The 24179-nt window shown below is 61.3% G+C and overlaps 3 protein-coding genes across 7 annotated transcripts in view; 2 read left to right on the top strand and 1 right to left on the bottom strand.

Annotated features, from left to right (window-relative positions):
- Positions 1-3284, top strand: part of PODXL2 (podocalyxin like 2) — a 33718-nt gene extending 30434 nt beyond the window's left edge. For 2 of the 3 annotated variants that reach the window (XM_060110269.1, XM_060110267.1), the window contains 2 exons: positions 2117-2296; positions 2955-3284. In XM_060110269.1, coding sequence (XP_059966252.1) covers positions 2117-2296; positions 2955-3167 — 393 coding nt within the window. In that variant the 3' untranslated portion in view covers positions 3168-3284. The remainder of the gene's footprint in view (positions 1-2116; positions 2297-2954) is intronic. The other variant, XM_060110268.1, reaches the window with a different exon arrangement.
- Positions 3285-3445: 161 nt separating this feature from the next.
- Positions 3446-8922, top strand: ABTB1 (ankyrin repeat and BTB domain containing 1). Its single transcript, XM_060110886.1, is given in 11 exon segments — positions 3446-3596; positions 4706-4768; positions 4856-4911; positions 5734-5878; positions 6003-6162; positions 6261-6306; positions 6555-6841; positions 7083-7178; positions 7269-7436; positions 8184-8384; positions 8450-8922. Coding segments are annotated over 11 exon segments (1554 nt in total). The 5' UTR covers positions 3446-3471; the 3' UTR covers positions 8657-8922.
- Positions 8923-18363: 9441 nt separating this feature from the next.
- The window catches only part of MGLL (monoglyceride lipase), a 100282-nt gene continuing 94466 nt past the window's right edge, over positions 18364-24179 (bottom strand). For all 3 annotated transcript variants that reach the window (XM_060110367.1, XM_060110366.1, XM_060110368.1), the window contains 2 exons: positions 20606-20821; positions 18364-18489 (listed from right to left, as the gene is read on the bottom strand). In XM_060110367.1, coding sequence (XP_059966350.1) covers positions 18364-18489; positions 20606-20821 — 342 coding nt within the window. The remainder of the gene's footprint in view (positions 18490-20605; positions 20822-24179) is intronic.

The following is a 24179-nucleotide window of genomic DNA, read 5'->3' as shown; positions in this document are numbered from 1 at the left end:
TCTTGAGGACAGCCTGTGTCCTCCAGGCCCCATCCACTCACTGGAATCCAGGGGCCTTATCAGTCCCCTTAGTTCTTGAGAGCCCTGCAGTATTTGTTTTTTTGTTTTTATTTATTTATTAATTAATTTAACTTACTTATTTTTGGCTGCATTGGGTCTTCGTTGCTGTGCACGGGCTTTCTCTAGTTGCAGTGAGTGGGGGCTACTCTCTGTTGTGGTGTGACAGCTTCTCATTGTCATGGTTTCTCTTGTTGTGGAGCACGGGCTCTAGGTGCACATGCTCCAGTAGTTGTGACACGCGGGCTCAGTAGTTGTGGCGTGCAGGCTCAGTAATTGTGGCGCACAGGCTTAGTTGCTCCACGGCTTAGCTGCTCCGTGGCATCTTCCCGGACCAGGGCTCGAACCCGTGTCCCCTGCATTGGCAGGCGGATTCTTAACCACTGCGCCACCAGGGAAGCCCCTTGCAGTGTTTTTAGTTTGTTTTTTATATATTTATTTATTTGGCTGTGTTGGGTCTTAGTTGCGGCATGAGGGATCTTTAGTTGTGGCATGTGAACTCTTAGTTATGGCATGTGGGATCTAGTTTCATAACCAGTGCTCGAACCCAGGCCCCCTGCATTGGGAGTGTGGAGTCCTAGCCCCTGGACCACCAGGGAAGTCCCTCGAGAGCCCTCCAGTGTTTGTTGACAGAGCTGAGGCACCCGTGCCTGTGGGCCCCGCCTCCTTATCTAGTCCACGCCAGGCTGCGGGTGGCCTCCATGGTGGTTTGTGGCTTTTTGATAAGTGTGCTGAGTGCCAGACTGGGTTCTCTCACTCGGCCCTGAGCACCACCCCCGGGTTGTAAGCAGTAAATAAGGCCCCCTGTTGAGTACCGTAGGTGCCCCATTTAAGACGGGAGCTGAAACCCAGAGCAGGAAGGTGACTTGCCCAAAATGGCACAGCCAGTGCGTGGCTGAGCCAGGCTTTGGACCAGGCCTGAGAGATTCAAGAGCCTGGGCTTTTCACCGTGATGCTGTATCTACACCACCTGGGTAGCCATGGGGGGCCGGTCCAGTTGTGAGATTTGGGGTTCATGAACACTGGGGGGCTGGTGGAAACTTGGGTTTAACCTTTTTTACAGACCCTTCTGCTGCTTCCCTCCCCTGGGTATTCTGGCTTTACCGGACATTTCATTCAGACTGATTCGGCCGAAAAGCATGCTGGGTCTTTGGACGTACATTAGTGGGCAGATTTAGCACGTGCATTGGTGGTGAACCTAGCAGGAGAACTGAGCCTTGATAACTTAAGAAGTGAATAGAGAAAGTACTGGAAACATATAGGTGGTTCATAGGAAGAAGAGCTAATACCTGGCTTTAGAAAGGGAGACTCCCAGGTCTCTGCGCCAGAGCCAGTGGATGGAACCCTCACCCTGGCACCTGTCATCTGATGATGGCACCTCGCCTTTCCTGCTTTCCTCCACCCAAGATGCTGATTGTGGAGAGTGTCTGCCTGACCCGGTGGGGACAGAGCAGCCACTTGGCCAGAGAAGGCCACCCACTTAGGACAACCCGCAGTGTCGGTGGGGGTGCTGGGCAGCTAAATGACATTGGTGACCACTCCCGTGGCAAGAGGGAGGAAGCTGGGAGACTGGGGGTGGCCGAGGACGTGGACCATCCCCAGCCCCCCGTGCACTCTCCGGCCCACAATGGCCATAATGATACCGGGACACCCCTGCCCCCCCAAGGTAGAAGCTGTGTTTGCGATTCCTTGCGGTGTGTGGTGGAGAATGTGAGGAGAGAGCTTCACAGCTGCTCGTGTCCTTTTTCAAGCTGGTGGGGACAGTGTGGATTGTGACTGCCAGCATGGGGGGCCAGCCTCGGTGGGGGGGTTGGGGCCAGACGTTGCCTGCAGCAGGGTCAGAGCCACTGGGCTTGTGAGGAGTTTGGGGATGGAGGCGCCCTCAGGCAGGTGGGGTGGGGATCGGGCAGGGTCCTCGCTGAGCACAGGTCCAGCCAGGCCTCTGAGGGAGCTTGTTCCAAGCCTGTTCCCCGTCCCTGCACTCCGACCCCAAGGGCCCTGTGGGGAGCCCTGGCACCCTAGGATCTCGGCTAAGGAACCGGGCCCCTCCTGCCCCCAGATCGGCATCCAGAACTACTCCAGTGCCAGCAGCTGCCAGGCCCGGGCCAGCCAGGTGCGCGGCGACTACGGGACGCTCTTTGTGGTGCTGGTGGCCATCGGCGCCATCTGTGTCGTCATCATCGTGCTCGGCCTGCTCTATAACTGCTGGCAGCGCCGGCTGCCCAAGCTGAAACACGTGGTGAGCGAGCGTGGAGCCCAGTGGGGCAGGGGGCTGGGCCGCGGTGGTGCCGGTGAAGGGGTGCCCAGCAAGCTCAGGCATCGGAGACTCAGTGTCCTCATCTGCCGGTGGGGTGACTGCGGTGAGGCGCTAGGGCAGGGCCTGGCCCCCAGTTGCCCTCCGCAGGGCGCCAGCCTCGCATTAGGTGCCGGAGGTGCAGGGAGTGGGACGTTGGCTGCACCCGCAGGGCCGCTGCTGGCCGCAGCCCCTGCTGGGAGGCAGGTGGCCTTGCAGGCCAGGGCTCCTGTGGATGCCTCACCAGACAGGCCCTTGCTTGGGGTCTTGGGGTCAGGAGGACGCTCCAGCAGCCTGGCAGCTCCCCCAAAAGGAGGGGCCAGGACACAAGGCTCCTGTTGCCCATGAGTCCCTTTAGAAGGGGTGGGTGGTGGTGGGAGGGGTCAGATGGTGTCAGGGAGGCCATGGGTCTGTGCCGTGCGAAGGGTCAGTAGTCATTGTAAGAAACGAGCTGAGCTGTGGACCCAGAGCCGAAGGGGCCTGCGTCCATCAGGGTCCGCTGGGGCCCCCTGCGTGCGGTTTCGCCGGCCTGAGGGCCGGTGAAGGGATGAAGCGGGGGCGGAGGGGGCCCGGCGTGCTCTCCCAGCGGCCCCTCCCGCCGCAGTCGCACGGCGAGGAGCTGCGCTTCGTGGAGAACGGCTGCCACGACAACCCCACGCTGGACGTGGCCAGCGACAGCCAGTCGGAGATGCAGGAGAAGCAGCCCAGCCTGAACGGCGGCGGCGCCGTCAACGGTCCGGGGGGCTGGAGCGCGCTCATGGGGGGCAAGCGCGACCCGGAGGACTCGGACGTATTCGAGGAGGACACGCACCTGTGAGGGGCTGTGCCCCGCCCGGCCCTCGGCGCGGGGTCCCTGCTTTCCCCGACTCACGACGCACCTCGGCCCCGGCCCCGTCCCCACCCGACGCCCCGAGGGGCTGCCCCGGGACCCCATTAAAGCCGCCCGGAGAGCACGCCGGCCCCGCGCCTCCGCCTGCGCGACTGGTTCTTGCGCCTGGGGGCGGAGTCGGGGGAGAGGACTAAGGGGAGGGGCGGGGCGGGCGCATCCCGGGGTTGGTCCTCCGGGCGCCAGGCGCCGCTGCGGAGCGGGCGGGGCGGGGCGCGGCGCGGCGTGGCGTGTTATGTTATATCCGGCGGGCGCTTCGCCGCTGCCCCGGGGTCCACGGGCCGGGGCCGGGGCCGTCCGCGCCATGGATACCTGCGACCTGTTCTCCAGCTGCAGGAAGGGGGACGTGGGCCGAGTGCGGTGAGGAGCCGTGGCCCCGAGAGGGTGTGAGTGGGCTGCCCGCGGAGCGCCTGGCCGGGGTGGGGGTGGGGGACGGGGGCGGCCCGGGCGCCGAAGCAGGACCGCCCCGGTCCAGGCAGCTCTCTGAGCGGGGGTCGGGTGCCGGCGTGACTCCGGGGGTTCCGGAGGGGAGGACTGCGACGCGGACGCCCGGAGGAGGCGGAGAGGGGCAGAGAGAAGAGAAGGGCCCGGAGGTCAGACCCTGGGGGCAGGCCTGGGACGCCCCCGACGTGGCTCCTCTGATGAGCTACGGACCCCGCGCTGGGAACGCCTGTGGTCCGGAGCCAGTGTCTGGTTCTCAGAGATTCGGGAACTCCTCATGGCGGCTGACGCAGCCCGGGTGCTGCAATCGCCGTCTCCGCGGGCCGCACGGGGTGGGGGGGAGGGGCCGCTGATGTGGGATAGGAGGCACCTGTTTCCCTTCCCCCATCCCTGGTCCCGACCTCCCCTGGCGCCCTCCCCTGGCGCCCTCCCCTGGGCCAGTCGGGGACTTCCTGAGCCCCGCAGCTTCCCGGGGCTCCTCCCCACGGTCGGGTGACACCTGGGAGTTAGTTGGTAGCCCCTAAAGTGTGGTGCACTGTGAGATCCAACCTGGGCGTCTCCCCGAAGCGGGTCCCTGTCCATCACCATCCTTGGTGGTCTCCCTTCCCCCCTGTCTGTCTCCTCTGCTGCCTTGTTTCCTGACTTGTGCCTTCTATAATCTGTCCATTTTTCGTTTCCACGCTGCCAGGAAGCCTGTAAGTCTCCTGTCCATCTCCAGTTCCCCTGCCCTGGGAAGGCCAACCTGCCACCCCATGCAGCCCGAGGGTTCGGGCAGAGGCAGGGCCCCACCCCCTCCTCCTCCCTCCCTCCCGTACGCCTTCAGCCTAGATGCTCAGCCTCTTCAGCTCTGGGGCCTCTGACGCCCAGGGGCTCCCACATCCACACTCTTCGTGGTTCCCTTGCCTTAACTGCCTGTCCTGCTCTGGTCTCTGCCCTCGCCTGGGGAGGCTTCCCTCCTTCCCCTTCCGCAGGTCTCCTCTCCAGACCCCAAACCCGTCCTGACCCAGGCTCTGACCTCCCCTGCCCAGGTACCTGCTGGAGCAGCGAGACGTGGAGGTGAACGTGCGGGACAAGTGGGACAGCACCCCCTTGTGAGTGCCGGCGCGGGGCCGGGGGGTGGGGGGGCCGGCCGGGCCTGCAGGCCTGACAGCGCCCCTGCGCCGCCCACCTCCCCGCAGGTACTACGCCTGCCTCTGTGGACACGAAGAGCTGGTGCTGTACCTGCTGGCCAACGGTGAGTGCGCGGGGCGGGGCCCTGGCGCCCCCTCTCGGCCCCACACCCCTTCAGCAAGTGCCCTTAGCTCTGCCCTCAGAGCCGGTTCTCCCCTCGGCTCCCCAGCCCCGGGTCAGCGTCTCCCCGTGGAGGCCCCTCCCTGTCCCCTACCGCGTGTTGTCCTTGCCACAGTGGGCACGCCCCACGGCCAGTGTGCCCCGCTTCCCGGCCTGCGTGGCTTCCCCGCTGTGCTTCCCATGAGCTAGAGCACCTGGCCTGCCCTGAGCCCCTTCGTGACGGGCGCCCCCCCTCGCCTCGGCCAGCCCTCTGCCGCCTCCCCACGCGCCCCTCAGGGCCACTGCCCTTGGTGTTCCCTCTGCTCAGAAGGCCTTTCCCAGGTCTTGGCATGGCTCTCGCTCACTTCAGGCCCCTGCGCCTTGTCTCTGCCACAGTGGCCTTCCACAGCCTCTCCTGTGGCAGCTGCCACCAGTCACCCTTCGTCTTGCTTAGCTTTTAAGAGCACCTGACCTCATTTGCTAAAATCTGCGTCTTTCTGCCCCAGGAACCTGAGTTAGGTGACGATGGGGACCCTTCTGCCTAGGGTTTGTCCCCAGACCACCAGTGCATAGATTAGGGCCAGCCTCCAAACCGTCTGTTTCGTGTGGTGTGTGGCGTGTGCCTGGGCCCTGTCGGGGAGTATGCTGGGGCGCGAGCAGGCCCAGGGCAACTTGGGCCCCGTAGGTGGGGTGGGGAGGGGGAGCTGCGCCTCTCCCCCAGGCCCCTCCCCACCTGTGGCGGGCAGCCCCATGGCTGCTGCTGATTGGGCAGCCCTGCCGTCCCCAGGAGCCCGCTGCGAGGCCAACACCTTCGATGGGGAGCGCTGTCTCTATGGGGCACAGAGTGATGCCATCCGCCGGGCCCTGCGTGACTACAAGCAGGTGACAGCCTCCTACTGGCGGCGGGACTCCTACTATAGCTTCCTGCTGCGGTGAGACTGAGAGCGGGACAGCCCTGCACAGGGGGCCTGCGGTGGGCGTGGCCTGTGTGGGGATGAGGGGCAGTGGGGAGACTTGGGGGGCGGCACCGCTGAGCACCCCCTCCACTGCCCCCAGCCTCCTGGAGCAGGGCATCCACAGCGACGTGGTCTTCTTGGTGCACGGGAAGTCCTTCCGGGCACATCGCTGCATCCTGGGTGCTCGCAGCACCTACTTCGCACACATGCTCGACACCAAATGGAAGGGCAAGAGTGTCGTGGTCCTCAGGCACCCTCTGGTGCGTCCCTCCCGGGGATGGGGAGGGCAGAGGGTGAGCAGGGAATTTGTGTTGAGTGGCTGCCTCCGACCTTGCCTCCCCGCGGTCTCTGCCTACAGATCAACCCCGTGGCCTTTGGGGCCCTTCTGCAGTACCTGTACACAGGTGAGCCCTGGGTCTGGGTAGGGAGGGGCTGCAGCACACCCAGACGTGGCTTTGGCGCCACTTTTTCTCTCCTGGGGCTCATCCCCTGGGGTGCAGGGTGGTTCCAGCTGCCTCCTGGGCTGGCTTTTCCCACCCACAGAGGCGCCCTTCTGGTCTGTCCCGGGTCCTGTAGAACTCGGGTGGTGGGCGGAGGCACGGCCGCGGGGCAGCCAAGGGCCCCCTCAGGCTCAGCCTCCCCCCATACCCAGGCTGCCTGGACGTCGGTGTAGAGCATGTCGGCGACTGTGAGCGTCTGGCCAAGCAGTGCCAGCTGTGGGACCTGCTCGGCGACCTGGAGGCCAAGGGTGAGTGCATGCCCAGGCCTTGGGGCCTCAGGCAGCAGCTGGTGGGCCGCCCGGCTCCCTGAAGCTGCGTTCTCCCCTCCAAGCCAGGCACGTGTGTGAAGATGCTGACCATCGAGCCCCCGCAGGCAGACCCCCGGTTGCGGGAGGACCTGACCCTACTTGCCGACTGTGCCCAGCCCCCTGAGCTCCTGGTAAGCGCACCCGCCGGGGCTGGGCTTGTGGGTAGGGGGCGTGTCTGGGGATGGGGATGGGGATGCGCTTTAAACCTAGAGCCCAGTTGCTTCCCTTTTCTGAGCTGGCCTGCTTGCTTTAGTTGTCTTGTATCTAAGTCAGCACGTGGGGCAGCGGTCGTCCTCCAGGATGAGCTAGAACGGGCTCCTGGCCGGGGCCGGCTGCTCTCCCACCTCCTGCCTGCTCTCCTGTCCCCGCCAGGGTGGTCTTGGGGAGCTGCCCTGCCCTTGCGATGGCTTCAGCAGCTGTCCTGATGTCTGCTTCCGAGTGGACGGTTACAGCTTCCTCTGTCACAAGGTACTAAGTTTTCTCCCTCCGGACCCCCACCCCTGCCTCAAGCCCTGGGCCAGCTCCTCCAGGCACAAGTCTTGGCCCATCCTCCCACAGGCCTTCTTCTGTGGCCGCAGCGATTACTTCCGGGCCCTGCTGGATGACCACTTCCGAGAGAACGAGGAGCTGGAGGCGTCAGGCGGCCTCCTGGCCATCACCCTGCACGACATCTCGCCCGCCATCTTCACCCACGTGCTGTACTACATCTACAGTGATCACACCGAGGTGTGTGTGCTGGGCAGGGGTGGGGGGAGCTAAACAGGCCACGTCACCATGGGGCTTAGCGGGAGCGCCCAGGTCTGCACTGGCTCTGAGAGGCCTGTTCTCCAGGAGGCTGGAGTGTGGGTCCTGTTTGAACTTGTCAGGGGGAGGGGTCCTGGTGCCAGGGCAGGAATGAGTGACAAGACTCATGGCGTGAGCACCTGGCACTTGGAGACACAGTGTAGCCACCTGGGGTCCCCAGGTTTTCCAACTAGGGGGGTGGGCGGGGACAGTCACCCTGAATTCCTGCAACAGTGGGGAGCCCTGGCCTCGTGTGTTGGGGTCACTGCAGGGCCCTTTGGCTGCCCCGAGGCAGCTGCCCCAGGTGAGGAGGTGGCAGGTGTGTGCTGCCTGCGTGCAGGTCACTGTAGTAATATGGTGACTGAGGAACGGGGTTTGTTTTATTTCTCTGCGGTGAGTGCCCAGGGCAGGGTTAGCACACTTCCTCCCAGAAGGGGGCCGTAGGGTCCCGTTACAGCTGCTCCTGGAGAAGGGGGTGATGGCCACGCAGGTGCCCCCGCCCGGACTGGGTGGAAGTTGCACCCAGCTTCCCTGGTCCTCTGGAGGCCGTGCCTGCCACAGCAGGTGGGAAACACGGGCTCTGGCTGCGGTGCTCGGGGCAGAGCTGGCTGCAATGTGAGCCCCTGGCTCAGCCTGTGGACCCCATCCTTAAGTCTCGGTTGCCCTTCCTCACCTCCGTTCTCATGGCAGCTGCCTCCCGAGCTGGCCTACGACGTGCTGAGTGTGGCCGACATGTACCTGTTGCCAGGCCTGAAGCAGCTGTGTGGCCGTGGCCTGGCCCAGCTGCTGGACGAGGACAGTGTGGTGGGCGTGTGGCGCGTGGCCAAGCTGTTTGGCCTGGCGCGCCTGGAGGACCAGTGCACGAAGTACATGGCCAAGGTCATCGAGAAGGTGAGCACGGGCCCGGGGTGGCTGAGGGCAGGTGATGGGCGTGCCCTGAGCTGGCCTGTCCGCAGCTGGTGGAGCGGGAGGACTTCGTGGAGGCGGTGAGGGAGGAGGCTGCGGCCGTGACAGCCCGGCAGGAGACGGACTCCATCCCCCTGGTGGACGACATCCGCTTCCACGTGGGCAGCACCGCGCAGACGTGCCACGCCATGGAGCAGGCGGAGCAGCAGCTGCGGGCGCTGGAGGACCTGCTGGTGTCCATCGGCCTGGACTGCTGAGGGCTGTGCACGGCGTGCTTTGTGAGTCACTATGCCGGCAGGCACTCAGCGGGGCTCCCCTCTTGTGCCTGGGGACCCCGGGGAGGGGCACCTTGGGCTGAGGCCTCTCCCACAGCACAAACCAGCCCCAAGGCCCTGGGGCTGGGCACCACTCAGGGAAACTTGGCGGGCGGTCTCTTCGGGCCTACCTCCCCCGTCCTACCTGCTCCTGGCCCTCTCCTCGTGTGTTTTCCTGGGCAGAGGCGGGCAATAAAGCTTGAATTCACCATGGGAGTCTGTGTACCAGGGACGGGGTTGGGGGAGCTCAGGGCAGGGCCCTGTGTCTGGGGGTCTGAGTAGGCAGCCCCTCGGATGACCAGACTCTCCTTGGGCACAGGGTTCCTTCCCCCTTGGCCCTCGGAGGTTCCACGGGGCCAGAGGTGTTTGCCCTCAGATGAGCTAAGGCGGGGATTCTGAGCTCACTTACTGAGCAGCTGCTGCTCATACCGCTGTGGGGCCTCAGCCTCAGAGCAGCCTGCATTTTGGAGCACAGGGCGCCAGCTAAGCGGACCCGGCCTGGCTCCCTCCACCTGCCTCGGCCACTGGCTGTGGTGCCTGTCAGTCCGGGGGTTGCTGAGGATGGAAGCCACTGTTTTTCCCTCAGCCCAGGGCCTGCTTCTAAGTGAACATTGTTGAATCAAAAATTTCCATACATTTTACTGTGAGAAATTATATGCATTCTATTCCATCACAAGATCCCGACATTTTTCACATTGGGAAAAACAGACCAACCGTTAGAAAAACAAAGAAGAAAAACGGCTTGTACATATAAAGTGGAGTGTAAGTGCAGGGACCACAGGCAGACCGTGCTTGGCTGAGTCCTGGGGGACTGGAGCAAAAGACGACCAGGAATCCTGTTTTGAAATGTCAATATTTGGTTTATCACTAATTTTGATTTAAAAGTAAAGTATTAACATTAAAATATTGCTTATTTTGATTAGTAAGGTTTTTGGTACACCCTTAAGTCGTGTGCCCCAAGGGGGTGCCTCACTTGCCTCGCCCTAGTCCTGGGCCTTTACCCAAAGATATACTTTTTTTTAACCCATCCTATAATAATCTTCCCACCTGCAAAAAAAAAAGAGCATGTATATGCATATGTTCGCTCCTCTACTTGGAAAACTCCTACGTAGCTTTCAGTGTCCACCTCACTGCAGCAGAGTGAGGAGGGGTGAGGGTGCCGTCACAAGGTTAGGCGTGCTCTTGCCAGGGCTAGGGGCAGCCTGAATTCCTGGAGCATTCTGCTACCGTAAAAATGTCTCACTTGGTAAAAGCCTGAAGCACAGCCTCAGGCAGGGACTTCCGAAGGAAGGGGCCCTGGAGCCAGGAAGCTGCCCTCAGGCACTCCAGCCCCCACCCCCTGCCAGTGGCTTAGTTCTCCGAGTCCCATCCGCACCCTGCACCTGGGTGGTCCCCACCTGCACCTCAGGGAGGCAGCGGGTGTCTTGCACGTGGGTCAGGGACCTGGCAGAGCCCCAGCATCCTTAATGGTCTAAATGGGAGCGGCACTACCAGCCACCGAACCTGGTGTGAGAGTCAAACGGGGTCCTGAGGAGGCGCCAGCAGGGGTAGGGCTCAGCCCTCTGAACCTCGACGTGAACTGACCTTTTTTTCCTGGAAGATGGAACACGAGCGATTCTGGGCACACGCTCTGTAGCCCCTTCTTACCTGTGGAGTCTTGGAGATGGACACCCGTGTTCTCCCGATTCCTCGGCCCTCGAGGTAGTTGTCACCCAGCCTCCACGGTGGCCGCGGGTCGGTCTCCGGGACCCCTCCTGCCACCTGCCTCACCTCCAGCTCACTCTCACCCGCCGTGTTGGCATCTTCCAGGTGGATACTGAGCCCAGGTCTCCCCTCCTGGAAAGCCTGGGGTGCACGCCTGGTTCCTGGCCACAGCCTGCTCTCTCTGATCTCTGTGCCCTTCCTTTGCTGTGGGCACCGGGCTCATTTCCCAGCTCCCCTGCATTTACCGTGGCCATGCCACCAGGTCCTAGATGTGAGCAGAAACGGCAGATGAGGTCTCTGGTTTCGTCCTTGAAAAGCTCACCCTGCCCCTCTCCTTTCCTCCCTCCCAGTGGCCTGGGATGAGGATGCTGTGGCAGGAGCAGCCACCGTGGTCCACAGGCTGGAAGCCACACACTCAGGGCAGCGAGTGGGAGAGCAGCTGCCGCTCCCACCAGCCTCCACCTGGTCACGGCCGTGTCCTCTACCCCAGGCTCCAGACACCCTCCGGCCAGGGCGGTTGCCTCCCCGCTGTGGCTGGTCCCAGCACTGCACCCCCCCACCGCAGGCTCCCCCCATGCACCATCCTGGGCAGGGTGCTGCTGCTGCAGGAGATTTCTGTCCCTCAGAGTCCCAGTTCTGGGACCAACCTGTGCTCCCTTCCCATCTACCCCGAGCCCCTCGGACACGCCCCCTTCTGCTCACCTCCTGCTCTCCGCCCCCAAGCTGGGCCAGCCTGGTGCTCCATCGTCCCTCTTCCTGCCCCACCAAGATGAGGCAAGCTGTGTCACCCCATCGGGCACCTGCCACGTGATGGCCCTCAGCAGGAGTCTGTGCTCCGTGGGAGCTCCCAGGAGGCAGGAACAGCCCAGAGAGGACACTGCCCGCAGTCAACCCCTTGAGGCTCGGGCTGTAGGAGGAGTGCGGGCCTCCGGGAGGGGGCCACCCTTCAGGTCTACATGCCCCCCAGGGGGCCTCTGCACAGGGGACGGCCAGCTCTGGCCACCCCATGGGACCTACCCCAAAATGACTGAACGTTTCATCAGAAGTCATCTCAGGGGAGCAGCTCACCTCTCACGAGAACACCACCATCACAACAACCTGCAGAACAACCATCCACGGAGAAGACCAAACCCTACCAGAAAAGATCTTCTACAGCTGAAGACATAAAGAAGGAACCACGACAACGCGACAGCAGGAGTCCCTCACCCCCAGGTGGGCGACCCACACACTGGAGAGTGACGACCCTGCAGAGGTTCCCCCCCGAGGGGTGAGAGCCATAAGCCCACATCGGGCTCCCCAGCCCGGGGGTCCGGCAGCGGGAGCCCCCAGAGCATCTGGCTGTGAACACAGTGGGGTTTGACTGCAGGGGCCCCACAGGACCGGGGAGCAGAGACCCCACTCCTAAAGGGCCGCACAAAACCTCACACGCACCAGGACCCAGTGCAGAAGCAGTATTTGATGGGAGCCTGGGCCAGACCTGCCTGCTGTTCTTGGAGGGTCTCCTGCAGAGGTGGGGGGCGGCTGAGGCTCACCCTGGGGACACAGATGCCGGTGGCAGATACGCTGGGGGACATTCGGCCCATGAACACAGCTGCTGCTGCTGCTGCTGCTGCTGGGCTGACATCTTGGCTTGTGAGCGCCAAGACCAAGCACCACCCAACAGCCTGCAGGCCCAGTGCTGGGAGCCTTGGGCCAAACAGCCCCCTGGGCGGTGACAGAGCCCCATCCGTCAGCTGACAGGCTGCCTCGGGACCTGCTGAGCTCACAGCCACCCGGGACAGGATGGCGCAGCTCCACCCACCAGTGGGCAGGCAGCGGCCCTGCCCTCCAGGGAGCCTGCTCAGGCCGCTAGACCAGCCTTGCCCAGCAGGGGGCAGACACCAGACCAAGAAAACCACAGCGCTAAAACTGGACGACTGCTGTGTAAAACAATGAAATTACAGTAAGTCCCCTACATACAAACCTTCAAGTTGCGAACGAAATACGCGTTCCATCAACGTCAGGCGCGAGCGAAATGGCAGCCTGCCCTCCGTCTCCTGTTGCTGACAATCCTTCAGCTCTACCGTCTCCCACCGCCTCTCCCTCCTCAGTCAGTAACTCTTCCTGCCTGTCCACTCGATGCCAGCCCTTGTATCCCAGGTGTTGTACTACTGGACTTTTCAAGGTACTGTACTGTAAGATTAAAAACGTTTTATTTTTTGTGTTTATGTATTATTTGTGTGAAAAGCATTATAACCCTATTACAGGACAGTACTACATAGCCCACTGTGTTAGCTGGTACCTAGGCTAACTTTGTTGGACTTACAAACAAACTGGACTTACGAACACACTCTCGGAACAGAACTCATTCCTATGTAGGGGACTTACTTTAGAACATCCTCTAACACCATACACAAAAATACACAAAATAAACTCAAAATGGATTAAAGACCTAAATGTAAAGCTGGATACTATGAAACTCTTACAGGAAAACATAGGCAGAACACTGACATACATCGCAGCAAGATCTCTCGCAATCCGTCTCCTAGAGTAATAGAAATAAAAACGAAAGTAAACAAATGGGACCTAAATAAACTTAAAAGCTTTTGCACAGCAAAGGAAACCATAAACAAAATGAAAAGACAACCCACAGAATGTGAGAAAATACCGGCAAACACAGCAACCGACAAGGGATTAATCTCCAAAACATATCAGTTCATGCAATTCAATATCAAAAAACCAAACAACCCCATCAAAAAATGGGCAAATGATCTAGATAGATATTTCTCCAAAGAAGACATACAGATGGCCAACAAACACGTGAAAAGATGCTCAACATCGCTCATTATTAGAGAAATGCAAATCAGAACTACAATGAGGTATCACTTCACACCCGTCAGAATGGCCACCATCAAAAAGTAGGAATAACAAATGCTGGAGAGGGTGTGGAGAAAGGGAACCCTCCTACACTGTTGGTGGGAATGTGAATTGATACAGCCACTATGGAGAACAGTATGGAGGTTCCTTAAAAAACTACAAATAGAACTACCATATGACCCAGCAATCCCACTCTTGGGCATATATCCAGAGAAAACCATAATTTGAAAAGATACATGCACCCCCAGTGTTCACTGCAGCACTGTTTACAATAGCCAGGACATGGAAACAACCTAAATGTCCATCGACAGAGGAATGGATAAAAAAGATGTGGTACATACATGTCATGGAGTATTGCTCAGCCATAAAAAAGAATGAAATAGTGCCATCTGCAGCAACATGGATGGACCCAGAGATTATCATACTAGGTAAATCAGACAGAGAAAGACAAATACCATATAATATCACTTATGTGTGAAATCTAAAACAAAAAAAGATACAAATGAACTTATTTACAAAACAGACACACAGAATTAGCAAACAAACTTATGGTTACCAAACGAGACGCGTGGGGGGCAGAGGAGAGAGAAATTAAGAGTTTGGGATGAACATGTACACACGACTATATATCTAAAATAGATAATCAACAAGGACCTACTGTAGAGCACAGGGAACTCTACTCAACATTCCTTAATAACCTATGTGGGCAAAGAATCTGAGAAACAGTGTATATATGTATAACTGAATCACTTAGCTGTACGCCTGAAACTAACACATTATAAATCAACTATACTCCAATATAAAATAAAAATTAAATTAAAAAATAAAAAAGAGAAGAAAACCACATTCCTGCAGCTTGTGGACCCAGCACGCCCAGAACAGGCCAGATCCGCCCTGGGACCAGCTAGGCCCTGGCCCTGCCCACTAACAGGTCACCGCAAGCTTCAGGACACCCTGGACCCCAGACCCAACTGTGTCAGGAACCGCCCCCCCACCAGCCATCCAACACCAGCTCTGGGACCCCTGAGCCCTGCAGCCAGACTCCAGGACCCGGCTCCGCCTGCCAGTAGACCAGCACTAACCCCAGGACCTGGCTTCACCCGCCCGTGGGTGGGCACCATCCCAGGGTCTTCTGGACCCCGACTCTGCCCACCAGTGAACCAGCACTAGCCTGGGGTCCCCTAGGATTCCACAACCCGCCGCCTCGTGACCAGACCCCACTGACCAGCAGCCAGCGGCATCCACACCAGGCAAGGCCTGGCAACCAGCCAGGCCAGGGGCCGACCAGGCCCACCAGACGCCCCACGCAGTCAGCCCCCTGCCACAGAAGGGCTCACGCAGCCCTCTTGGGGGCACCCCTAGAGCACGTAGCTTGGGGGACGAGAGGAGAGAGCACCGCTGGGACACACAGGACGTCTCCTCCAGAGGCCCCCTGTCCACGGTGGAGAAACGTAACTAAGAGACATAAAATACAAAGAGCAACTCCGACACACCGAGGCGGCAGAGGAACATGTTGCAGACGAAGGAAGAGATAAAGCCCAGAAGGAGAACTAAGTGACGTGGAGATGGGCGGCCTGCCCAGGGAAGAGGCCAGAGCAGTGATCCGCAGGATGGTCCCAGAGCTCGGGAGGAGAACGATGCCCAGAAAGATGGAGGATTTCAAGCCAGCAACAGCAGAACAATAAACCCAAGGGGGCCCTTGGAGGTGCAGCCTGGATGAGGGCACGGGCGCCCACCAAGAAGTGGGACCTGCGCCTATAACCCCAGTTCCAGGCTCCAGCCTGGCCCAGAGAGAGCACTGGTCCCCCACCCCCTCCCTCCCTGGACAGATTTACCAGGGACCCCTGGAAACCACACAGAGGTCTGACGCGAGGACCCAGCTCCCACAGCTCCGCTCTGGTGGGGGGACAGGGCCACTACCGAGGGTCCACAGAACACGGTCGAGTCAGACGGCAGTGGCTGTGCTGCAGGAGGGGTGGCGGGGGCCAGGGAGTGGGTAGCTCCACACAGGGTGGCGGGAAGAGGCTCCCGAGAGAGGCTGGCGTGTGGCCACGGGCCCAGGGCCTGCAGGCTTGGGAGGGCCGTGGCCGCCTCTGCGTGAGATGGGACCACGAGGGTTGGAGTGGGAAGGGCCACCGCATGACTCATTGAACACCCGCTCTGGCCGCTATGTGGGAAAAGAGCAATGGGACACAAGTGGGGAGGTGGGGCGTGCGGCCAGAGGGAGATGGTCTGCCTGGACAGACAGGCAGCCGACAGCCTCTGCTGCTGGGTCAGGCGCAGGGGGGACGGAGGGAGGGAGGGGTGCAGGCACCTGCCCGAGCTGGGGTCTCCGGCGCTCAGGTGGGCGAGGCAGAGGTGCAGCCCCGGGGGCGGAGGGTCAGCCGAGCAGCCCAGAACTGGTACCGGGGGACTGGCCCAGACCCCCAGTGCAGCCTCGCAAAGGGCCGCTAGTCTCTCCACAAGGGACGCTGCAGGCAGATCACACAGACAGACGACACCCTCAGAAAACGTGGTTTATTAGGGTTAGCTGTGGCCGACGGTGGTGCTTCCATAGTTCTAAACTGATACACGGGTCCCCACTAACAGCTTACGTGGAGGGAGGTGGCTGAGCAGCAGCGAAGACAATACCCAGTAAATTGCTTAGAAAACTCACTGTGATCCTAACAGGTGGATGCCAGCAGCTGGGGAAGGAAACAGCAGGAGGTGGGGCCCTGCAGGGGGTTTCCAGAGCATCTTTCAGAGCTCTCGTCACAAGCCCCAGGGCCCCCAAGAGCCAAGGGGAAGCTGGGGTCACCACCCCCATCCCGGCAAAGGAACGGGCCCTGGTGGGGTTGGGACCTCCAGTGGCTGCAGGTGGCATCTTTCCCTAGAGATTTTTTCAGCTGTGGAGCACCACACGTCGTGTGGCCCAGCACGGCCTCTGAGTTACGGGGCGGCCCCGAGTTCACAGGCGTGCTTGCGCCCCGTGTCCCGAGCAGTATGTCCGTCCTCCCGGGCATGGTTTGGACAGGCTGCATGTCCAGGGCCCCTCTGTGGCCTCTGTCCTGTCACCTCGAGGGCAGGCCGCATGTGACCTCGCTTCCATTCCAAACCCAGCTCCCCTGCACCACGGCGATGGCATGGTGGTGGCGCTCCAGGTATCGGCACGGAGCCGCCAACACGGAGGGTGACCCCAGTTCAAGACTTGCTCAGTGCAGCAAGGACGGGAGGGTGCTCCCCGGGGGCCTCCAGACGCTGCTACCTGCACCCGACTCAGCAGGTGGACGCACCCTGTGCCCCCTCCCAGATGAGGAAACAGTCCTGGTTTCAAATAACTTTTTTCTTTTAAATGTGGGCGATTCTTTAACCAGATCTGTAAAGGTGACTGAATATGCCTCTATAAGAGCTTTCAAATAAATAAATTCATGCATCAAAAGATTACTGGTCAAACCACGTGTCTGGTATTTAGTTTGGGATGTGGCCTTGCCATGGCATGCTTTGGGGGGCGGGGGCTGTGACCTGCGGGCAGGACGGCTGGGCGTCTGGGACTTGTGGGTGGAGTTTCTGCCGTTCCTTAGCCCGAGAGCAGGAACTTTCTCACGGTTGCCCAGCTGGGCAGGTGGGGCCGACCTCTCTTTGCATTTTCTACATGTTTTTCTCCTCCATAGAGAAGCCAGAGAAATAAGATGTGGCGATGAAGCCGCTCTCTGTGGGGACCCAGGCGCCGTCCCCCGGGGGTGGGTGCCTAGGCGCCTCTCCCCCCCAAGGGGCAGGAGCAGCAGGACACGCACCAAGGCCCCCGCCGGCTGACCGTCGCTGGGGGTGAGCAGCTCGGGGGCCCTTGGAGGTGGACCCAGAACCAGACCTGGAAGAACAGGGCACACGTGGGGCATCAGCTCCCACCGCTGGAGGAGGAGGAGGGGGAGTGGGGAGCCCTAGGCTCCAGCCTCTGCGTCAGGCAGGGAAGCCTTGGGGTGGCGGGACCGCACCTCCCCCAGGGTTCCCCGCCCCGGCAGCTCCATCCCCACCGCGGCCACACGTGCAGGTGGGGCCTCAAGACCTGACAGCGAGTCCCATTTCAAAGCCAAAGTACGCCCTGGGTGGGTGGTGACCCTGTTTACTTCTGTCACAACTGAGGGCCAAGGGGTGGGGGGCCGTGGGTCTGGCACCGAGAAGGGCAGCGGGGCTGCTGTGGCCTCAGGCCTGCAGCCATGGGCAGGGCCACCGCGTGGGGAGCTTCTCCGGCCACCAGAGGTAGCTGTGCTGCCAGCACCGAGGCTCCCAGGGCGGCTGTGGCCTGGCAGGCGGGAACTGGGACAGGCCTGTCCCGCACGGGGCTCCTAGGCCCGCGCCCCGGGGCTGCACAGGGCCGTGGGGCACCCGTGCCTTCCAGCCCCCTGGCTCCCACCCCCGACCCAGCTCTGCTTCAGAGCAGACGCTGTACACACAAGGCACTCCATCTCCAACACAGCCGTCCCCCGAGCCCCAGGTAACACAGTCAGCAACGAACAGCCGCCCTGACGTGCCCCGCGGTGGGAAGGGGGTGAGGGTGCCTCTTCTGGGCCAAGCGCCACCTGCCCCACAGCCCACCCGGGGCTCCCGGTGGACAGGGAGCTGACGCGGGTCACGGGTGGACATGTGCTGAGGAAGTGCAGGCATGCTCTGGGCCGCGGCGGCACAAGAGTCTGCCGGGGAAGTGGATGCCGCCCCGCATCCGGCGGCCAGAGGGGGGCCCCAGCCGAGGCAGTGAGGGCGGAGCGCGGGGTGGCGGGAGGGGACCCCTCCAGGTACTGCAGTGGGGGTCCTGGGACCCTGCGGAGCGGGAGAGGCAGGGCAGGGCTCTGCGGCCTAAGGCCTTCCAGCACATTCTCTGGGAAGCATCGTGACCTATTTTTGCATAAAGTGTCCACCACTTAAGGCAGATCCAGTGGCGGATGGCCTGATGTGCGACAAGACTGTCTTTTTTCTTTTTTTTTTAGTAAATTGTGCTAGGGATTCCTCCAATTTGTGGTTTTTGTTTGTTTGTTAGCAAAGCCACATCTAAGAAGCCAGCTCCCGCCCTTCCTCTGCCTGCTTCCCCGACTGTGGCCCGACGGCCGGCCAGGCACTCAGGGCGGGGACCCCGTTCCTGCCGCCGCAGTCCTCTGAGAGACCCACGTGTTTATCTCACGGAAGACGGAGCTGGTCACTTCAGGAAGCTCTTTGTGGAGGACGTGGTAGGCACCTTCGTAAATCTGAAATTAGGAAAGACAGGAAGTCACGGCTACCGCGAGTGACACGTGCGGGCAAGGCGGCCGGGCAGTGGATGGGGAGGACACCCTCTCCACGCACCCACGCCTGGCCAGCAGGTGGTGCTGCAAACAGCTGGAAAGGTCCCAACATGTTCATCAGGTCCTTTCTTGAACCACTGTCCCCTCTCTACGCCACGCCCCCTCCAGCCGTGCCGCACCTGCGCCCCCTCTCCTCCCGTGGGACCCCAGCCTGCCCGGCTGACCCTCACTCCCACCCACCCACGGCGGTGGTCCTGACACCAGCTCCACAGCCCTCACGTCGCGGTGGCCGGGGATCACTTTCACTCTCGTAGGATTTGGCTTCTCAGCATCATTCAAAAGCTGACCAGGGCAACCTTCTAGAAACACCTTCCTCCGTGGTTCCCACAGCCCTCGACCCTCCTGGTCTTCTTCCCGCCTCTCGGTCAAGGCTGCAGCATGCCGCCCTCCTGAGCTGCAGGCTGGTGCGGCCGAGGCGGGGTCGGGCCTCTTTCCCCCGCCTCTCCCCAGGAGCCCCGTCAGGCCCCTGGCTGTAAAAGCCACCCGTGTGCTGATGACTCAGAATCTGCATCTCCAGCCAGACCTCCCCTGAACTTCCCATGTGTGTAACCACCTGCCTACCTGCCACTTCAGCCATTTCTAACAGCTATCTCCAAGTTTGTTGGTTTGTTTTTTAAGCTGCAGTACAAATCATGTAACATGAAAGTTACCACCTTAACCACGTCTTGAGTGTCCGGCTCAGGGGTGCTAAGTACCTCTGCACGCGGTGCTGTATCCTCATCCTGCACAACTGAACCCTGTCCCCGTTACAGCGCCCTCCTCCCAGCCCTTGGAAACACCACCCTACTTTCTTTTCTTTTTCCTTCTCCGGCTGCGCCACTCGGCTTCTGAGATCTTAGTTCCCTGCCCAGGGCCCCGGCAGTGAACGTGCGGAGCCCTAACCACTGGACCGCCGGGGAAGTCCCCCTACTTTCTCTGCGCTTTGAACGCTTTGCGTATGTCGTGTGCGTGGCATCCCGCACTATTGGGCCTTCTGTGACCGGCTCATTGCGCTGAGCACGGCCTCCTCCAGGCTCATCCGTGTGGCGGCAGGTGTCAGAACTTGCCCCTTTGCGAGGTTGGAAAACACCCCCTTGCCTGGAAGGACCACCTCCCCTCAGCGGGCACTGGGGCTGCATCCACCTCTTGGCCGCCGTGAACATGGGGTGGAAATATCTCTTCGAGACCCTCATTTCAATTCTTTTTCTGAATTTCAACTCCCTCTCGGGTGTGCCAACGTGGGACTTGCGGCCGGGACCGCCTCCCGCCGTGATGGGAGCGGCTGTCCTTCCCCGCCTTCCTCCTGCCGTTTGCCTGGGCCTCCCGCTGGCAGGGGTGTTGGGCCAGGGGCTGCCACTCTTAGCCGCGACGGGCGGGGCGCTGGACAGTGCAGACGCGTGAGAGCCTCTGTAGCACAGCACGCTGGGGCAAGCGGTGCAGCGGGCTCGGGGCAGAGAGCTGAGCGCCAGTGCCGGCACCCGTGCGGCAGGTGGGGCACCTGCGGGGAGCTGCCCGCGTTCCCTACAACCTAGCGGGGGGTGGCCCTCGCCCGGGGCGGCCACGCGGCCGTGCCCAAGCTGGGGTGGCACTGTCCAGGGACACGTCTGTTCGCGCGTGGGCCCTGGGGCAGCGGTCTGCCCAGCCGACCACGCAGAGCCACCTTCAGGCTCCACTGCCACTTGGCAGGGACACAGCCGGTGCCCCTGCTCTCTCCCCGCCCTCCAGCCAGGGGTCTTCCCGGTTTAGCCAGACACCCGGGAACAGCACCACCTGAAACAGCCTTTTCCGTCCTGTTGTGCCTGACACACCTAACGCCCTCTGAGGAAGAAGGCCTCTTCTGCCCGGAGGCCAGTTGCGATTCTTTCCTTGACCGGATGAACCATCAGCTAATGACTGTCAAGCTCCCACGGAATCAACAGACACCTCGTGCTCCTGGGACGTGCCTCCCCGGGGGCCAGGCCAGCCCTAAACCAAGGGTCCGGGCAGGTGCCCTAGAGGGACAGCGCCCTCCCCGCCCCAGGGCCGGGGGGCGGCTGCTCACCTTGAGCGTCTTGTCCTGGCTCTTGGCCGACTCCATGAGCAGGTAGGCACCCCTGCTGTCACACAGGCGGTCGGCAGAGCCCTGCAGCAGCAGGAAGGGCAGGGTCAGCTTGGGCAGCGCCCGCTCCACCCTCGAGACGGCGTTGAGCAGCTGGATGCCGAAGCACACTTTCAGCCCCGCCCGGCAGATGAGGGGGTCCGTGTTGTAGATGTCCACCTGCGGGAGGAGAGAGGCCGGAGTCCGTCAGTCCCTCCCGGTCCCTCCTGCTCTGGCTCTGAAGAGCCGACCCCGGCAGTGGGCCTGGCATGGGGACCCCCGGTCAGTCCGGCCACACTGCCCCTGCTTCCAGCCTGCTCTGTGACCCCCCATCCACGCCTGTGCCCTGGGACGCTTTCAGCATCAATCTGTGGGTTTTTTCACGTGAGCAGCATCATATGTTCGCTTTGATGAGTTCACACAGGAATAGCTTGGAAGATGTTTTGGTGTCAGTCTGAGCAGATTCTGTTTTCTCTAAGTCTGTCTGTCCTGACACAGTGTCCCCTGGTTGAAGAGGGTGAGGGGCACCCACGACTGCCGAGGCACAGGGCTGTCTGTGCAGGAACGAGGCCAGGGAAAGGCTTGGGCAGGACACCCCTGCGGGCGTCAGGGCGTGGCTCCAGCAGGCTGCCTGCCGTCCCCCTGCGCCTGTGGACGGGGCTGCCCCTCTGCCGGACGTGCGCAGCGGCCGGGCCCGCCCTCCTCAGCCATCAGCCTGCCGCTGAGAATCTGACCATGGCCTTTGTGGGGCTACCCGGGCCCCGTCCTTGGCTTTCTGGCTTCACTCCTCTTGCCCCAAGGGGACAGTGAGTGGCCTGCTTGCTGTGAGCTGAGACGGGACACATGCCCACAGAACTCTCTGGACCAGGTCGGGGCCATGACACCTCTTTCCCCTCACTTCTCTTTTCAGGAGCTGCGTGGCGTCAGGAGGGGTGAGGGAACGGAGGGTCAGCTGCCCGCGAGGAGGCCCGAGTGTCCACTGTGCCTCCATCTGACTCTCGGGCGGGGGCCGCGTCTCCCTGTGACGACCCCCCGCAGGGCCTCATCCAGGGTCCCGGATCCACTTGGAGAGGGACAGGCTGTCCCAGGTCCCCCCACCACCCCGATTCTTCCAGAGCAGGGGAGCCAGACCACTTGGGAAAAGGCACGTGAGATGAAGGAGCCCCTGCCTGCAGCAGAGACGGCGGGCCTCCCTTGGGGCCGGGCCACCCGTCTGGGGGCCAAGAACACGGGAGCGGCAGGGGCTCCTTCAGGGTCTGCAAGGAGGGCTGCTCAGGAAGAGGCGGCGGGGCCAGAGAGCCCTGGTTTCCGGGTGTCCCTGTGAACAAACGCCCAGGGCCCGGGCCCACGCGGCCACCTCCTTCCAGAGCGGCTTGGCGCCTGTGCTGCTGACCGGCCGTGAAGCCCCTCAGGGAGCCGGCTCTGGGTTAACTGCTCTGACGGCCCAGGTGGCTTCCCACTCTTGGCTCTTTTTCCATGTCTGGAGCACGTAGGCGCTGTGCACACAATGGTCCATTCTAGACCTGGGAGGAGCCGCCAGCTGTGTCGGGGAAAGGGCACCGCACGGGGGCAGAGGGGCTGCCGGAAGGCAGGGCAGGGACCGCCTCCTCTCAGGGAACTGGCCCGGCCCAACCCCAGGGCCTTTGCTTTCTGAGGGCCTAAGACCTAAATCCGCCAAAAGTTCTCCTAGTGGGGGAGGCTCGCGTCCTGTCCCCCAGGCAGGAGACGGGGACAGCCTTCTCCCTCCCAGCCCAGGCCAGGCCCAGAACACCCGTCAGCTGCCTGAACCCATTCAAAACCGAAGACCAAACAGTCGGTGCCCAAAGATCACTTACTGTGGGATTCCATCTCCATGACATTCTTAAAGGGACAAATCGGGGGCTTCCCTGGTGGCGCAGTGGTTGAGAATCTGCCTGCCACTGCAGGGGACACGGGTTCGTGCCCCGGTCTGGGAAGATCCCACATGCTGCGGAGCAACCAAGCCCATGTGCCACGGCCGCTGAGCCTGTGCGTCACAACTATTGAAGCCCGCGAGCCTAGAGCCCGCGCACCACAACAAAGAGTAGCCCCCGCTCACCACAACTAGAGAAAGCCCACGCGCAGCAACGAAGACCCAACACAGCCAAAAATAAAATAAATAAATTTATATTTTAAAAAAAGGACAAATCAGAGAAATGCAGACCAGACTACTGGTGGTCAGGCTTGAGGGCATGGGGCTACAAGATGGCAACATGGGGTCTTTGTGGGGATGGCCTGACTCACACCTGAGGGTATCCTGGCCGCCATAACCCTGTGGTTTGGCAAGATGTCAGCTCTGGGGCAAACTGGGCAAGGCACACAGCCCCTCTGAGTTATTTCTCACAACTGCACATGAATCAGAAGTCTCAAAGCACAAGTTCAGTTAAAAGCACAACAAGGACTCGATCTCTGGCGATCTCTCTTGCCCCCTGCCCCCCCATTTCTGGAGCACAGCCACGAACACGTCAGCTGGAGGCTGTGGACCCAGGTCCAAGCCAGGGCATCTTTGCTCCAGGTGACCAACCTCTGGGGGTGTGTCCACCGGCTGAGACGTGAAGTCTTTTCTCTTGGGGGGAAACCCTGTGAGGAAGACCACCCAGCCCCGACGTTTCCCAGCTGTGTGATGTGGGCAAGGCTCTTCTCTCAGGAATGCCGTTTGCTGATGTGTGAAATGGGGGTGACGGTGGTCATGCCCCGGAGGACGCCGGGCGTCTGGATGGGATGTGCACCCTGGGGCCCAGGCTGGGTCTGCCCCACAGCAAGGCTAATGCCGTGCGGCTGCCCGACCCCAGCGCAGGGCAGTGAGGTGGGGTGTCAGGCTCCTCGGCCTGGGTTTCCCATCGAGGAAGGGTCCTCTTCTGAGCACCAGCCTCTTCTGGCACCTTCCCTGTCGAGGGGTCTGCGGGCTCTCGGCAAGGTTGACTTGACAGCTGGGAACACGCCAACTGGGGCGCCTGCCTTGTTTTTTTTTTTTTTTGCGGCACGCGGGCCTCTCACTGTTGTGGCCTCTCCCGTTGAGGAGCACAGGCTCCGGACGCGCAAGCTCAGCGGCCATGGCTCATGGGCCCAGCCGCTCCGCGGCATATGGGATCCTCCCGGACCGGGGCACGAACCTGTGTCCCCTGCATCGGCAGGCGGACTCTCAACCACTGCACCACCAGGGAAGCCCACGCCTGCCTTTTGAAAAAGCTTTGCCCTGAAGCACGGGAAGCAACCCACAGTGGGGAGCGTTCTTAAACTCCTGGTTGAGCAAAATCCAGGAATCACCCCCCACCCCCACCCAGCCAGATCTCTTGACCTCTTTTTTGAAAAGCTGTTCTGGGATGGACTCAAAATGAGATTTTTAATTAGAACAGTATTAGAAATAACTAGCCCTGAGCCCTCACCTCTGTGCCAGGTGCCGTGCTGAGTGCTTTACATGTACTTGCTCCTTGAGTCTCCGCAGGACCCCTACGCAGGGACTGTCATTATTATCCATTTTACACATGAGGAGACTGAGGCTCAGAAAGGCTGGGTGACT

This window comes from Mesoplodon densirostris, chromosome 10 (assembly GCF_025265405.1).
Source record: "Mesoplodon densirostris isolate mMesDen1 chromosome 10, mMesDen1 primary haplotype, whole genome shotgun sequence".
In the NCBI taxonomy this organism is placed as follows: Eukaryota; Metazoa; Chordata; class Mammalia; order Artiodactyla; family Ziphiidae; genus Mesoplodon; species Mesoplodon densirostris.
Note: the sequence above shows the minus strand (reverse complement) of the source record. Positions and strands in the feature narration are given on the sequence as shown.